This window comes from Salvelinus sp. IW2-2015, unplaced genomic scaffold (genome assembly GCF_002910315.2).
Source record: "Salvelinus sp. IW2-2015 unplaced genomic scaffold, ASM291031v2 Un_scaffold1980, whole genome shotgun sequence".
Classification (NCBI taxonomy): Eukaryota; Metazoa; Chordata; class Actinopteri; order Salmoniformes; family Salmonidae; genus Salvelinus; species Salvelinus sp. IW2-2015.
In genome coordinates this window covers 229,062-243,087 of record NW_019943331.1, presented here as the reverse complement: position 1 = coordinate 243,087, position 14,026 = coordinate 229,062, and the positions used below count along the sequence as shown (strand labels likewise).

The 14,026-nt window shown below is 44.8% G+C and overlaps 1 protein-coding gene and 1 long non-coding RNA gene across 2 annotated transcripts in view; both read left to right on the top strand.

The window, feature by feature from the left end:
• LOC112072617 (PRELI domain-containing protein 1, mitochondrial-like) overlaps positions 1–11,889 on the top strand; it is a 32,139-nt gene extending 20,250 nt beyond the window's left edge. Inside the window, 5 exon segments of the mRNA XM_024140001.2 lie at positions 2,727–2,754; positions 2,757–2,792; positions 3,303–3,343; positions 5,464–5,542; positions 10,414–11,889. Of these exon segments, the coding sequence (XP_023995769.1) occupies positions 2,727–2,754; positions 2,757–2,792; positions 3,303–3,343; positions 5,464–5,542; positions 10,414–10,538 (309 nt within the window). The 3' untranslated portion in view covers positions 10,539–11,889.
• An 11-nt stretch (positions 11,890–11,900) lies between these two features.
• On the top strand, positions 11,901–12,421 carry LOC139024884 (uncharacterized). The gene is made up of 2 exons (XR_011476261.1): positions 11,901–12,182; positions 12,269–12,421. It is a non-coding gene; the product is annotated as an uncharacterized lncRNA (long non-coding RNA).
• Positions 12,422–14,026: the final 1,605 nt, after the last annotated feature.

The following is a 14,026-nucleotide window of genomic DNA, read 5'->3' as shown; positions in this document are numbered from 1 at the left end:
GTGTGATCGACTGGGATTCGTACTGTGACTGTCTAGCCTGCTGAGCTAAAGCCTCGTTATTAGCTCAGGGAGTTAACGCAAGTCTTTATCTTTGAATCTACACTACATCACCAAAAGTATGTGGACACATGCTCGTCGAACATCTCATTCCAAAATCATGGCATTAATATAATGTTGGTCCCCCCCTTTGCTGCTATAACAGCCTCCACTCCTCTGGAAGGCTTTCCACTAGATGTTGGAACATTGCTGCGCTATAACAGCCTCCACTCTTCTGGGAAGGCTTTCCACTAGAATTGGAACATTGCTGCTATAACAGCCTCCACTCTTCTGGGAAGGCTTTCCACAGATGTTGAACATTGCTGCTATAACAGCCTCCACTCTTCTGGGAAGGCTTTCCACTAGATGTTGGAACATTGCTGCTATAACAGCCTCCACTCTTCTGGAAGCTTTCCACTAGATTGGAACATTGCTGCTATAACCACTCCTCTCTTCTGGAAGGCTTTCCACTAGATGTTGGAACATTGCTGTATAACAGCCTCCACTCTTCTGGGAAGGCTTTCCACTAGATGTTGGAACATTGCTGCTATAACAGCCTCCACTCTTCTGGGAAGGCTTTCCACTAGATGTTGGAACATTGTGCTATAACAGCCTCCACTCTTCTGGGAAGCTTTCCACTAGATGTTGGAACATTGCTGCTATAACAGCCTCCACTCTTCTGGAAGGCTTCCACTAGATGTTGGAACATTGCTGCTATAACAGCCTCCACTCTTCTGGGAAGCTTTCCACTAGATGTTGGAACATTGCTGCTATAACAGCCTCCACTCTTCTGGGAAGGCTTCCACTAGATGTTGGAACATTGCTGCATGTTGGAACATTGCTGCTGGGACTTGCTTCCATTCAGCCACAAGAGCATTAGTGAGGTCTGGCACTGATGTTGGGCGATTAGGCCTGGCTCGCAGTCGGCGTTCCAATTCATCCCAAAGGTATTCGATGGGGTTGAGGTCAGGGCTCTGTGCAGGCCAGTAAAGTTCTTCCACACATAACTTGTCAAACCATTTCTGTATGGACCTCGCTTTGTGCACGGGAGCTTTGTCATGCTGAAACAGGAAAGGGCCTTCCTCAAACTGTTGCCACAAAGGCTGAAGAACAGAATCATCTAGAATGTAATTGTATGCTGTAGCGTTAAGATTTCCCTTCACTGCAACTAAAGGGCCCGAACCATGAAAAACAGCCCCCGACCATTATTCCTCCTCCACCAAACTTTACAGTTGGCACTATGCATTGGGACAGGTAGCGTTCTCCTGGCATCCGCCAAACCCAGATTCGTCCGTCGGACTGCCAGATGGTGAAGCATGATTCATCATGATTCATCACTCCAGAGAACCACTGCTCGAGAGTCCAATGGCGGCGAGCTTTATACCACCCGATGCTTGGCATTGTGCATGGTGATCTTAGGCTTGTGTGCGGCTGCTCGGCCGTGGAAACCCATTTCATGAAGTTCCCGACGAACAGTTGTGCTGACGTTGCTTCCAGAGGCAGTTTGGAACTCAGTAGTGAGTGTTGCAAATGAGGAGAGACAATTTTTACGCAATTCAGCACTCGGCGATTCCGTTCTGTGAACTTGTGTGGCCTACCACTACGTGGCTGAGCCGTTGTTGCTCCTAGACGTTTCCACTTCACAATAACAGCACTTACAGTTGACCGGGGCAGTTCTATCAGAGCAGAAATCTGACGAACTGACTTGTTGGAGAAGTGGCATCCTGTGACGGTGCCACGTTGAAAATCACTAAGCTCTTCAGTAAGGCCATTCTACTGACAATGTTTGTCTATGGAGATTGCATGGCTGTGAGCTCGATTTATTTTCTTTTATACACCTGTTGGCAATGTGTTTGGCTGAAATGGCCAAATCTACTAATTTGAAGTGTCCACATACTTTTGAGCAGTATTTCTCTGGTGGGAGTTCCCCTGAAGTCACTATGAAGACATGAACCAGCTCTTAATACAATGTGGACCCCAGGAAGATTAGCTGGCGTTAGCGAATGGGGATCCTAATAAAAATGACTGACTATCTCCTACTCCAGCATTGGGAAAGTATTCAGGCCCCTTTGACATTTTCCACATTTTGTTACAGCCTTATTCTAAAATCGATTAAATTGTTTCCCCCCCCCCCCTCACATCAATCTACACACAATACCTCCATAATGACAAAGCAAAAATAGGTTTTTAGAAATTGTTAGCACAATGTATTTCAAAAAAAAAAAGATCACATTTACTAAGTATTCAGACCTTTTACTCAGTACTTTGTTGAAGCACCTTTGCAGCGATTACAGCCTCGTCTTCCTGGTATGAAGCTACAAGCTCGGCCTCATCTGTATTTGTGGAGTTCTCATTCTTCTCTGCAGATCCTCTCAAGGGTCTGAACATTTATGTAAAGTTATTTCTTCTACACCTGCATTGCTTGCTGTTTGGGGGTTTCAGGCTGGTTTCTGTACAGCACTTTGATATTTAGCTGATGTACGAAGGGCTTTATAAATACATTTGATTGATGGATGTTTTTTCTATTTAATATTTTAGCAAAATGTCTGTTTTTCGTTTGTCATGTGTGTTAGATTGATGAGGAAAACATTAATTGAATCGATTTCGAATACGGCTGTAACGTTATACTTTCTGAATGACTGTATTTACTTTCAGTCCTAATAAGGTGTATGTTTTGATTCCCCTGTCAGTCTGTGGAGGAGCGTTGTGAGTACAGAATTAACCTGACAACACCAGCTGGACGGAGATTAACAGAGGCCTGATCTCGTCCAACTCCTACGGTCTCCAGACCTATACAGGTGTGTGTTTATACAGGTCGGTGGGTTAACCTCTACGGGCCTTCCAGACCTATAAGGTGTGTGTTTATACAGGTCGTGGGGTAAACTCTACGGGCTCTCAGAGCTATACAGGTGTGTGTTTATACAGGTCGGTGGGTTAACCTCTACGGGTCTCCAGAGCTATACAGGTGTGTGTTTATACAGGTGTGGGTTAACCTCTACGGGCTCTCCAGACCTATACAGGTGTGTGTTTATACAGGTCGGTGGGGTTAACCTCTACGGGCTCTCCAGAGCTATACAGGTGTGTGTTATTAACAGGTCGGTGGGGTTTAACCTCTACGGGCTCTCCAGACCTATACAGGTGTGTGTTTTACAGGTGGTGGGTTAACTCTACGGGCTTTCCAGAGCTATACAGTGTGGTGTTTATACAGGTTGGTGGGGTTAACCTCTACGGGCTCTCCAGAGCTATACAGGTGTGTGTTTATACAGGTCGGTGGGTTAACCTCTACGGGCTCTCCAGAGCTATACAGGTGTGTGTTTATACAGGTCGGTGGGGTTAAGGTTAAAGGGCAGTGGAACTAAGTGGTGCTGAGAAGGGTGGGGTCCCTAGAAAGTCCCTGACTTGACAATCTTTCTACCTCCATGTATAGTACATAGATATGGAGCCATCTATAGGATGTAGATATGGAGCCATGTATGAGTTACAGAAAGACTGTCGTAAAGGAACCACAAGCTGGCAGTTTGCCTGTTTCAGCCTGTGTAGAAGTTGATTTACTGTCTGTTATCTGACTTTGATAAACCCTCAGCTGGTGTGTTGGCTATTAAACTGCCCAGTCGGGTTTACTGAGCCTTGTGAAAGTTAGTGACAACGGGAATCAGTTTAGACATGTCTATACTAACATCACGGCCAGTCATACCACACTAACATCACTACACAAACATAAATAATATGAAAATATCTACTTCTGCTTCCCAGTAAAGCAATAAAAAACAAGCAAGCATCCCAGAAAAGTGTTAAAAATAGCCGGCAGCTTAAGAAACAAGGTTCATGAAATTAATAATTTGCTAGTAACAGATGACATTCATATTCTGACTATCTCTGAAACTCACTTAGATAATACCTTTGATGYTACAGTGGTAGCAATACAAGGTTATAACATCTACTGAAATGCCAGTGGAGGTGTTGCTGTTTATATTCAGAGCCACATTCCTGTAAAGCTTAGAGAGGATCTCATGTTAAATACTGTTGAAGTAATATGGCTACAAGTTCATCTGCCTCACCTAAAGCCCATTCTGGTGGGAAGCTGCTATAGACCACCAAGTGCTAACAGTCAGTATCTGGATAACATGTGTGAAATGCTTGATAATGTATGTGATATCAACAGAGAAGTATATTTTCTGGGTGATTTTAAATATTGACTGGCTTTCATCGAGCTGCCCACTCAAGAAAAAGCTTCAAACTGTAACCAGTGCCTGCAACCTGGTTGAGGTTATCAGTCAACCTACCAGGGTATTTACAAACAGCACAGGAGTTAAATCATCAACATGTATTGATCACATCTTTACTAATGCTGCAGAAATTGTGCTTGAAAGCAGTATCCAGATTCATCAGATGTAATGATCACAATACAGTAGCTATATCTAGTAAAACCACAGTTCCAAAGGCTGGGCCTAATATAGTGTATAAGAGGTCAGACAATAAGTTTTGTAGTGATTCCTATGTTATTGATGTAAAGAATATTTGTTGGTCCGTGGTGTGTAATGAGGAGCAAACCGACGTTGCACTTGACACATTTATGAAATTACTTATTTCAGTTACCAATAAGCATGCCCCCATTAAGAAAATAACTGTAAACTTAAATCCCAGTGGATTGATGAGGAATTAAACAATTGTATGGTTGAGAGGGACGAGGCAAAAGGAATGGCAAATAAGTCTGGCTGCACAACCGATTAGCAKACGTCTTGCAAATTGAGAAATCATGTGACTAAACTAAATAAAAAATATACTATACTATGAAACAAATAAATGACATAAAGAATGATAGTAAAAAGCTTTGGAGGTTCTTAAATGTTGGGGGGAAAACTCGGCAATATCAGTCGGTTTTGTAATGAATGTGCTATCTACTTTTAATGATTGTTTTCATTGGCAAGATTAGCAAATTTAGGCATGACATGCCAGCGACAAACGCTGGCACTACACATCAAGTATATCTGACCAAATTATGAAAGACAAGCATTGTAATTTTGAGTTCCCGTAAAGTCAGTGTGGAAGAGGTGAATAAATTATTGTTGTCTATCAACAATGACAAGCCACCGGGGTCTGACAATCTGGATGGAAAATTACTGAGGATAATAGCGGACGATATTGCCGCTCCTATTTGCCATATCTTACATTTTAAGCCTACTAGAAAGTATCTGCCCTCAGGCCTGAAGGGAAGCAAAAGTCATTCCGCTACCTAAGAATAGTAAAAAAAAAACTTTACTGGCTCAAATAGCTGACCTGTTACCAACCCATTGTAAAGTTTTGGAAAATATGGTGTTTGACCAGATACAATTAAACAAATAAAAATTAAGTCATACCACACAACAAGACCAGCATTCCCTGTCTGTCATACGCTAACCATCATTAATGTCTGGCCTCACTTTACAGGAGTTCGGCCTTGCCCGGTTCAAGACCAGTGTTACAAAGACCATGAAAGGGTTTGAATACGTCCTGGCCAAAATGCAAGGTAAGGTGGAGGCCAGTTGTTTTATTACGCTGTAAAATAAGGTGGGGCTATCAATTCAGTTCCTTATTATTAGTTGTACTATGTGCAGTGGAGCAGTAGAAACGGCGCGGTGTTGCGGTAGAAACGTTGCGGGGGAGCGGTAGGAACGGCACGGTGTTGCAGTAGAAACGGCACGGTGTTGCGCGTAGAAACGGCGGGTAGAAAACGGCACGGTGTTGCGTTAGAAACGGCACGGTGTTGCAGTAGAAAACGGCACGGTGTTGCGGTAGAAACGGCACGGTGTGCGGTTAAACGCACGGTGTGCGGTAGAAACGGCACGGTGTTGGCGTAGAAACGGCACGGTGTTGCGGTAGAACGGAACGGTGTTGCGGTAGAAACGGCGACGTGTTGCGTAGAACGGCGCAGGTGTTGCGTAGAACGCACGGTGTTGCGGTAAACGAAACGGCACGGTGTTGCGGTAGAAACGACGGTGTGCGGAACGAGTGTTGCGGTAGAAACGGCACGGTGTTGCGGTAGAAACGGCGCGGTGTTGCGGTAGAAACGGCACGGTGTTGCGGTAGAAACGGCGCGGTAAGAAACGTTGCGGTGAAACGCACGGTGTTGCGGTAGAACGCACGTTGCGGTAGGAACGGCACGGTGTTGCGGTAGGAACGGCGCGGTGTTGCGGTAGGAACGGCGCGGTGTTGCGTAGGAACGGCGCGGTGTTGCGTAGAAACGGCACGGTGTGCGGTAGAACGGGCGTAGAAACGGCGGTAGAAACGTTGCGGTAGAAACGGCGCGGTGTTGCGGTAGAAACGGCGCGGTTGCGGTAGAAACGGCGCGGTGTTGCGGTAGAAACGGCGGTGTTCGTAGAACGTTCACGTGCAAAAGTTTTGAGAATGACAAATATTATTTCCACAGTTTGCTGCTTCAGTGTCTTTAGATATTTTTGTCAGATGTTACTATGGAATACTGAAGTATAATTACAAGCATTTTATAAAGTGTCAAAGGCTTTTATTGATAATTATATTAAGTTGATACAAAGATCAATATTTGCAGTGTTGACCCTTCTTTTTCAAGACCTCTGCAATCCGCCTGGCATGCTGTCAATTAACTTCTGGGCCACATCCTGACTGATGGCAGCCCATTCTTGCATAATCAATGCTTGGAGTTTGTCAGAATTTGTGGGTTTTGTTTGTGCACCGCCTCTTGAGGATTGACCACAAGTTCTCAATGGGATTAGGTCTGGGGAGTTTCTGGCCATGGACCCAACATATCTATGTTTTGCCCGAGCCACTTAGTTATCACTTTTGCTTATGGCAAGGTGCTCCATCATCCTGGAAAAGGCATGTTTCGTCACCAAACTGTTCCTGGATGGTTGGGAGAAATTGCTCTCGGAGGATGTGTTGGTACCATTCTTTATTCAAGGCTGTGTTCTTAGGCAAAATTGTGAGTGAGCCCACTCCCTTGGCTGAGAAGCAACCCCACACATGAATGGTCTCAGGATGCTTTACTTTTGGCATGACACAGGACTGATGGTAGCGCTTTTTCCGGATGCCCAAACAATCAGAAAGGGGATTCATCAGAGAAAATGACTTTACCCCAGTCCTCAGCTGTCCAATCCTGTACCTTTTGCAGAATATCAGTCTGTCCCTGATGTTTTTTCTGGAGAGAAGTGGCTTCTTTGCTGCCCTTCTTGACACCAGGCCATCCTCCAAAAGTCTTCGCCTCACTGTGCGTGCAGATGCACTCACACCTGCCTGCTGCCATTCCTGAGCAAGCTCTGTACTGGTGGTGCCCCCCGATCCCACAGTTGAATCAACTTTAGGAGACGGTCCTGGCGCTTGCTGGACTTTCTTGGGCGCCCTGAAGCCTTCTTCACAACAATTGAACCGCTCTCCTTGAAGTTCTTGATGATCCGATAAATGGTTGATTTGGGTCTTACTGGCAGCAATATCCTTGCCTGTGAAGCCCTTTTTTTGCAAAGCAATGATGACGGCACGTGTTCCTTGCAGGTAACCATGGATGACAGAGGAAGAACTATGATTCCAAGCACCACCCTCCTTTGAAGCTTCAGGCTTTTATTCACTCTGTCATGCTGATTGAGTTAGATCTCCAGCCTTGTCCTCGTCAACACTCACACCTGTGTTAACGAGAGAGACAATGACATTTTGTCAGCTGGTCCTTTTGTGTCAGGCCTGAAATGCAGTGGAAATGTTTTTGGGGGATTCAGTTCATTTGCATGGCAAAGAGGGACTTTGCAATTAATTGCAAGTCATCTGATCACTCTTCATAACATTCTGGACTATATGCAAATTCATCATACAACTGAGGCAGCAGACTTTGTGAAAATTAATATTTGTGTCATTCTCAAACTTTTGGCCACGACTGTACACAGGAGGGACCGTCTATACTCTCTTCCTTTTACAGTTCATGTGCTATAAAAGGAACTGGCTCTTTGCTTGAATCTTTCATAGCAACAAGACATGCTGGAGTCTAATCTTCTCATCAATTACAATAATATTCAACCAACGACTACATTTAATTCTTACCCTATGAGGTTCAGACTACTGCTGCTTTTCTGGTCTAACCAGGCCCTGATTACAGGGGAACAATGACTGGTGTCCAGGTCTAAAACAGGCCTGATTACAGGGGAACAATGACTGGTGTCCCAGGTCAAAACCAGGCCCTGATACAGGGGACAATGACTGGTGTCCCAGGTCTAAACCAGGCCCTGATTACAGGGAACAATGACTGGTGTCCCAGGTCTAAACCAGGCCCTGATTACAGGAACAATGACTGGTGTCCCAGGTCTAAACCAGGCCTGATTACAGGGATCAATGACTGGTGTCCCAGGTCTAAACCAGGCCCTGATTAACAGGGAACAATTGGGACTATGTGTCCCGTCTAAACCAGGCCCTGATTACAGGGGAACAATGAACAAAGCAGTGGAACTGGCTTGCAGGTCGGGTTTTGAATTTAGTGATTTAGACTCCTTACCCCAACCATGTTCTAACGCACCATGTTCCTCGCTCTCCTCTAACCACCATGTTCCTCGCTCTCCTCTAACCACCACGTTTCCTCTCCTCAACTCAACCACGTTTCCTCTCTCTCTAACCACGTTCCTCTCTCCTCTAACCACGTTTCCTCTCTCTCTAACCACCACGTTTCCTCTAACCTCTAACACGTTTCCTCTCTCATCAAATCAAATCAAATCAAATTTATTAGTCACATACACAGGTTAGCAGATGTTAATGCGATTGTACGCGAAATGCTTGTGCTTCTAGTTCCGACAATCAGTAATAACAACAAGTAATCTAACTAACAATTCCACAACTACTACCTTATACACACAAGTGTAAAGGATAAGAATATGTACATAAAGATATATGAATGAGTGATGGTACAGAACGCATGGCAAGATGCAGTAATGGTATAGAGTACGGTATTACATATGAGATGAGTACTGTAGTGTATGTAAACATAAAGTGGCATATTTAAAGTGGCTAGTGGTACATGTATTACATAAAGATGGCAAGATGCAGTAGATGATATAGAGTACAGTATATACATATACATATAGAATGGGTAATGTTGGTATGTAAACATTATATTAAGTGGCGTAGTCGTAGTCGTTAGCTCAGTTACCTTGGCTTTCTTGGGACAGGAACAATGGTGGCCCTCTTGAAGCATGTGGGAACAGCAGACTGGGATAAGGATTGATTAATATTCCGTAACACACCAGCCAGCTGGTCTGCGCATGCTCTGAGGACGCGGCTGGGAATTCCGTCTGGGCCTGCAGCCTTGCGAGGGTTAACACGTTTAAATGTTTTTACTCACCTCGGCTGCAGTGAAGGAGAGGCCCGCAGGTTTTGGTAGGGGCCGTGTCAGTGGCACTGTATTGTCCTCAAAGCGGGCAAAAAAGTTATTTAGCCTGTCTGGGAGCAAGACATCCTGGTCCGCGACGGGGCTGGTTTTCTTTTTGTAATCCGTGATAGACTGTAGACCCTGCCACATACCTCTTGTGTCTGAGCTGTTGAATTGCGAATCCTCTAACCTCTAACCACGTTTCCTCTCTCCTCTAACCTCTAACCACGTTTCCTCTCTCTCTAACTCTAACCACGTTCCTCTCTCTAACCAACCACCACGTTTCCTCTCTCCTCTAACCTAACCACAGTTTCCTCTCTCCTCTAACCTAACCACCACGTTTCCTCTCTCCTCTAACCACGTTTCCTCTAACTCTAACCACTTTCCTCTCCCTCTAACCTCACCACGTTTCCTCTCTCCTCTAACCTAACCACGTTTCCTCTCCTCTAACCTCTAACCACGTTTCCTCTCCCTCTAACCTCTAACCACGTTTCCTCTCTCCTCAACCTCTAACCACGTTCTCTCTCCTCTAACCTCTAACCACTTTCCTCTCTCCTCTAACCTCTAACCACGTTTCCCTCTCCTCTTACCTCTAACCACGTTCCTCCTCCTCTAACCACGTTTCCTCTCTCTCTAACTCTAACCACGTTTCCTCTCTCCTCTAACCTCTAACCACGTTTCCTCTCCTCCTCTAACCTCTAACACGTTTCCTCTCTCTCTAACCTCTACCACGTTTCTCTCCTACCTCTAACCGCTTTCCTCTCTCCTCTACCACGCCTTCTCCCTAACACGTTTCCTTCTCTCCTCTAAACCACGTTCCTTCTCCCTCTAACCACGTTTCCTCTCTCCTCTAACCTCTAACACGTTTCCTCTCTCCTCTAACCTCTAACCACGTTTCCTCTCTCCTCTAACCTCTAACCACGTTTCCTCTCTCCTCTAACCTCTAACCACGTTTCCTCTCTCCTCTAACCTCTAACCACGTTTCCTCTCTCCCTCTCCTCTAACCACGTTCCTCTCTCCTCCAGGTTGAGGCCCCTCCAGGACCCTGGCTGAGCATGCTACAGAGAGGGCCAGGGAGACGGCTCTGGCAGCTAAAGAGAAAGCTAAAGACCTGGCCTCACAGGCTCACAAGAAACAACAGTATGTCTGAGCTGCCAGTGTAGGGTGAAGTTTCCCCTAGATGCTGATATGGTTTTAAGATTAGGATTGGGGGCAGGGGAATCTGATCCTAAATGTCTTCCTAGAAACTTTATCCTGGAGCCTGAGGTGCCAGTGGGAGGAAGTAGACATTGGCCCCTGTCAGACCTGCCTGGATTCAAAGACTATTCAGGAATAATTTCAAGTAGTTTATCTGGGATCGATTTTAAGTATGCCTGGCACAATGGAACCAATAGAATACTGAAAACCCCTGCTCATTTGGCACTCCAGGCAGACTCAAGCAATTACAAAAAGTAAATAAATAAAAATGTTGAATAGTATTTGAACTCAGATCTGTTTGGCCCTAACTGCTTGCCCAGAGTCAGATCTTATTCACCCCCCTTAATGATTACATTTGGAGGTAGGGGAATCTGATCCCAGATCTGTGATTTAAGGTTGCAAAATTCCGGTAACTTTTCCAAAATTCCAAGTTTTTCCAGAGATACCAGTTGGAAGATTCCCGGATCAAGAGGTAATAAGCAGGAAATCTGAAATCGTCCAACCAGGATTTCTGGAACATTTCTGGAATTTTGTAAATGCTTTGGTAATGTTGCTCCACTAGGTGTGACTGAGCTTGATTTGGAAATGTGGTCCGGAGGCTTCGTATGACGCAATTACGGCGCTTCCGGAGGCATGCAGTCTAAATCAAACTCTGTAACGCATCGCCATGCGCCTCTCAAATGTTGTAACAATGCAGAGAGCTCTGTATAGCTCCGCGTTGACATGATTGGTTGACGGTAGGGGGGGGGGGTCCTGTATTAACACAAACTTACTTCCTTCACAGCAGCTCTGCGAAACGCAAAAAAAAGTAAGTTTTGCTCTTGACTTCTGCAGTAGACGCTGTACGACCCACTACAGATGTTGTATCGTACGTCACAGAATGTCAACTGAGTAACTGTTATTGTTGGAGGCATGCGGCAGCKATAAGGACAGGACAACACCAGTCCCACCCAGCAGGTGGTCTACTGTGCACGGCCGACGTCGCTCGGGTCTTGTCCTTTTTAATCGGGAGCTTAGTACAAAAGACTGGTCCATGTCTCCAGAAATGACTCGTTATGGTTTCCATCTGGCTGTTTTTGTGACCGATACTTTCGTAGTCTTAAAAAGTCTTAACACCATGATGGAGTTCCACACAGTTGGGTGAAGCTGTCCATAGACGCTGATCTTGGGTCAGTTTAGCATTTCCCCCCCACTAACGTCTACGGTTAGGATCGGGGGGAGGGAGAAGCTGATCCTAGACCTGTCGGCCAACCCACCATTCCCCCCCACTAACGTCTACGGTTAGGATTGGGGGGAGGGAGAAGCTGANCACCATTCCCCCCCACTAACGTCTACGGTTAGGATTGGGGGGAGGGAGAAGCTGATCCTAGACCTGTCGGCCTACCCACCATTCCCCCCCACTAATGTCTACGGTTAGGATCGGGGGGAGGGAGAAGCTGATCCTAGACCTGTCGGCCAACCCACCATTCCCCCCCACTAATGTCTACGGTTAGGATCGGGGGAAGGGAGAAGCTGATCCTAGACCTGTCGGCCAACCCACCATTCCCTCCCAAATCAAAGGCCTGCATCCCAAATGGCACCTTATTCCCTATATAGTGTACTACTATAGACCAGAGCCCTATTCCCTATATAATGTACTACTTTAGACCAGAGCCCTATTCCCTATATAGTGTACTACTATAGACCAGAGCCCTATTCCCTATATAGTACACTACTTTAGACCAGAGCCCCATAGGCACTGAAGAGTTTTAAACCAGACCCATATAGACCCTGATATAAAGTAGTGTCCCAGAGACATATAGACCCTGATATAAAGTAGTGTCCCAGAGACATATAGACCCTGATATAAAGTAGTATAGAACCCTGAATAAAAAAGTTTAGCATATTTGTCCCCAGAAGGAGAGAGACATACGTAGACCCTGATATAAAGTAGTGTCCCAGAGACATATAGACCCTGATATAAAGTAGTGTCGCAATATAGTGATTATTTTGTCAATCCCGAGATTAGGACATATAGACCCTGATATAAAGTAGTGTCCCAGAGACATATAGACCCTGATATAAAGTAGTGTCCCAGAGACATATAGACCCTGATATAAAGTAGTAGTCTGTCCCAGAACATATAGACCTGATAGTAAAAGTAGTGTCCCAGAGACATATAGACCCTGATATAAAGTATTCAAAGTAGCCTGATAACAATATGTCCCAGAGACATATAGCCCTGATATAAAAGTAGTGTCCAGAGACATATAGACCCTGATATAAAGTAGTGTCCCAGAGCATATAGACCCTGAATAAAAGTAGATGTTCCAAGACATATAGACCCTGATATAAAGTAGTGTCCCAGAGACATATAGACCCTGATATAAAGTAGTGTCCCAGAGACATATAGACCCTGATATAAATAGTAGTGTTCCAGAGACATATAGACCCTGATAAAAGTAGTGTTCCCAGAGACATATAGACCCTGATATAAAGTAGTTCCAGAGACATATAGACCCTGATATAAAGTAGTGTTCCAGAGACATTAGACCCTGATATAAAGTAGTGTCCCAGAGACATATAGACCCTGATATAAAGTAGTGTCCCAGAGACATATAGACCCTGATATAAAGTAGTGTCCCAGAGACATATAGACCCTGATATAAAGTAGTGTCCAGAGCATATAGACCCTGATATAAAGTAGTGTCCCAGAGACATATAGACCCTGATAAAAGTAGTGTTCCAGAGACATATAGACCCTGATATAATAGTGTTCAGAGACATGTAGACCCTGATATAAAGTAGTGTTCCAGAGACATATAGACCCTGATATAAAGTAGTGTTCCAGAGACATATAGACCCTGATATAAAGTAGTGTCCGATATAAAGTAGTGTCCCAGAGACATATAGACCCTGATATAAAGTAGTGTCCCAGAGACATATAGACCCTGATCTAAAGTAGTGTCCCAGAGACATATAGACCCTGATATAAAGTAGTGTCCCAGAAACATATAGACCCTGATCTAAAGTAGTGTCCAGAGACATGTAGACCCTGATCTAAAGTAGTGTCCCAGAACATGTAGACCCTGATAAAGTAGTGTCCCAGAGACATGTAGACCCTGAATAAAGTAGTGTCCCAGAGCCATATAGACCCTGATCTAAAGTAGTGTTCCAGAGACATGTAGACCCTGATCTAAAGTAGTGTCCCAAGACATGTAGACCCTGATATAAAGTAGTGTCCAGAGACATATAGACCCTGATATAAAGTAGTGTTCCAGAGACATATAGACCCTGATATAAAGTAGTGTCCCAGAGACATATAGACCCTGATATAAAGTAGTGTCCAGAGACATATAGACCCTGATATAAAGTAGTGTCCCAGAGACATATAGACCCTGATATAAAGTAGTGTCCCAGAGAGCATATAGACCCTGATATAAAGTAGTGTTCAGAGACATA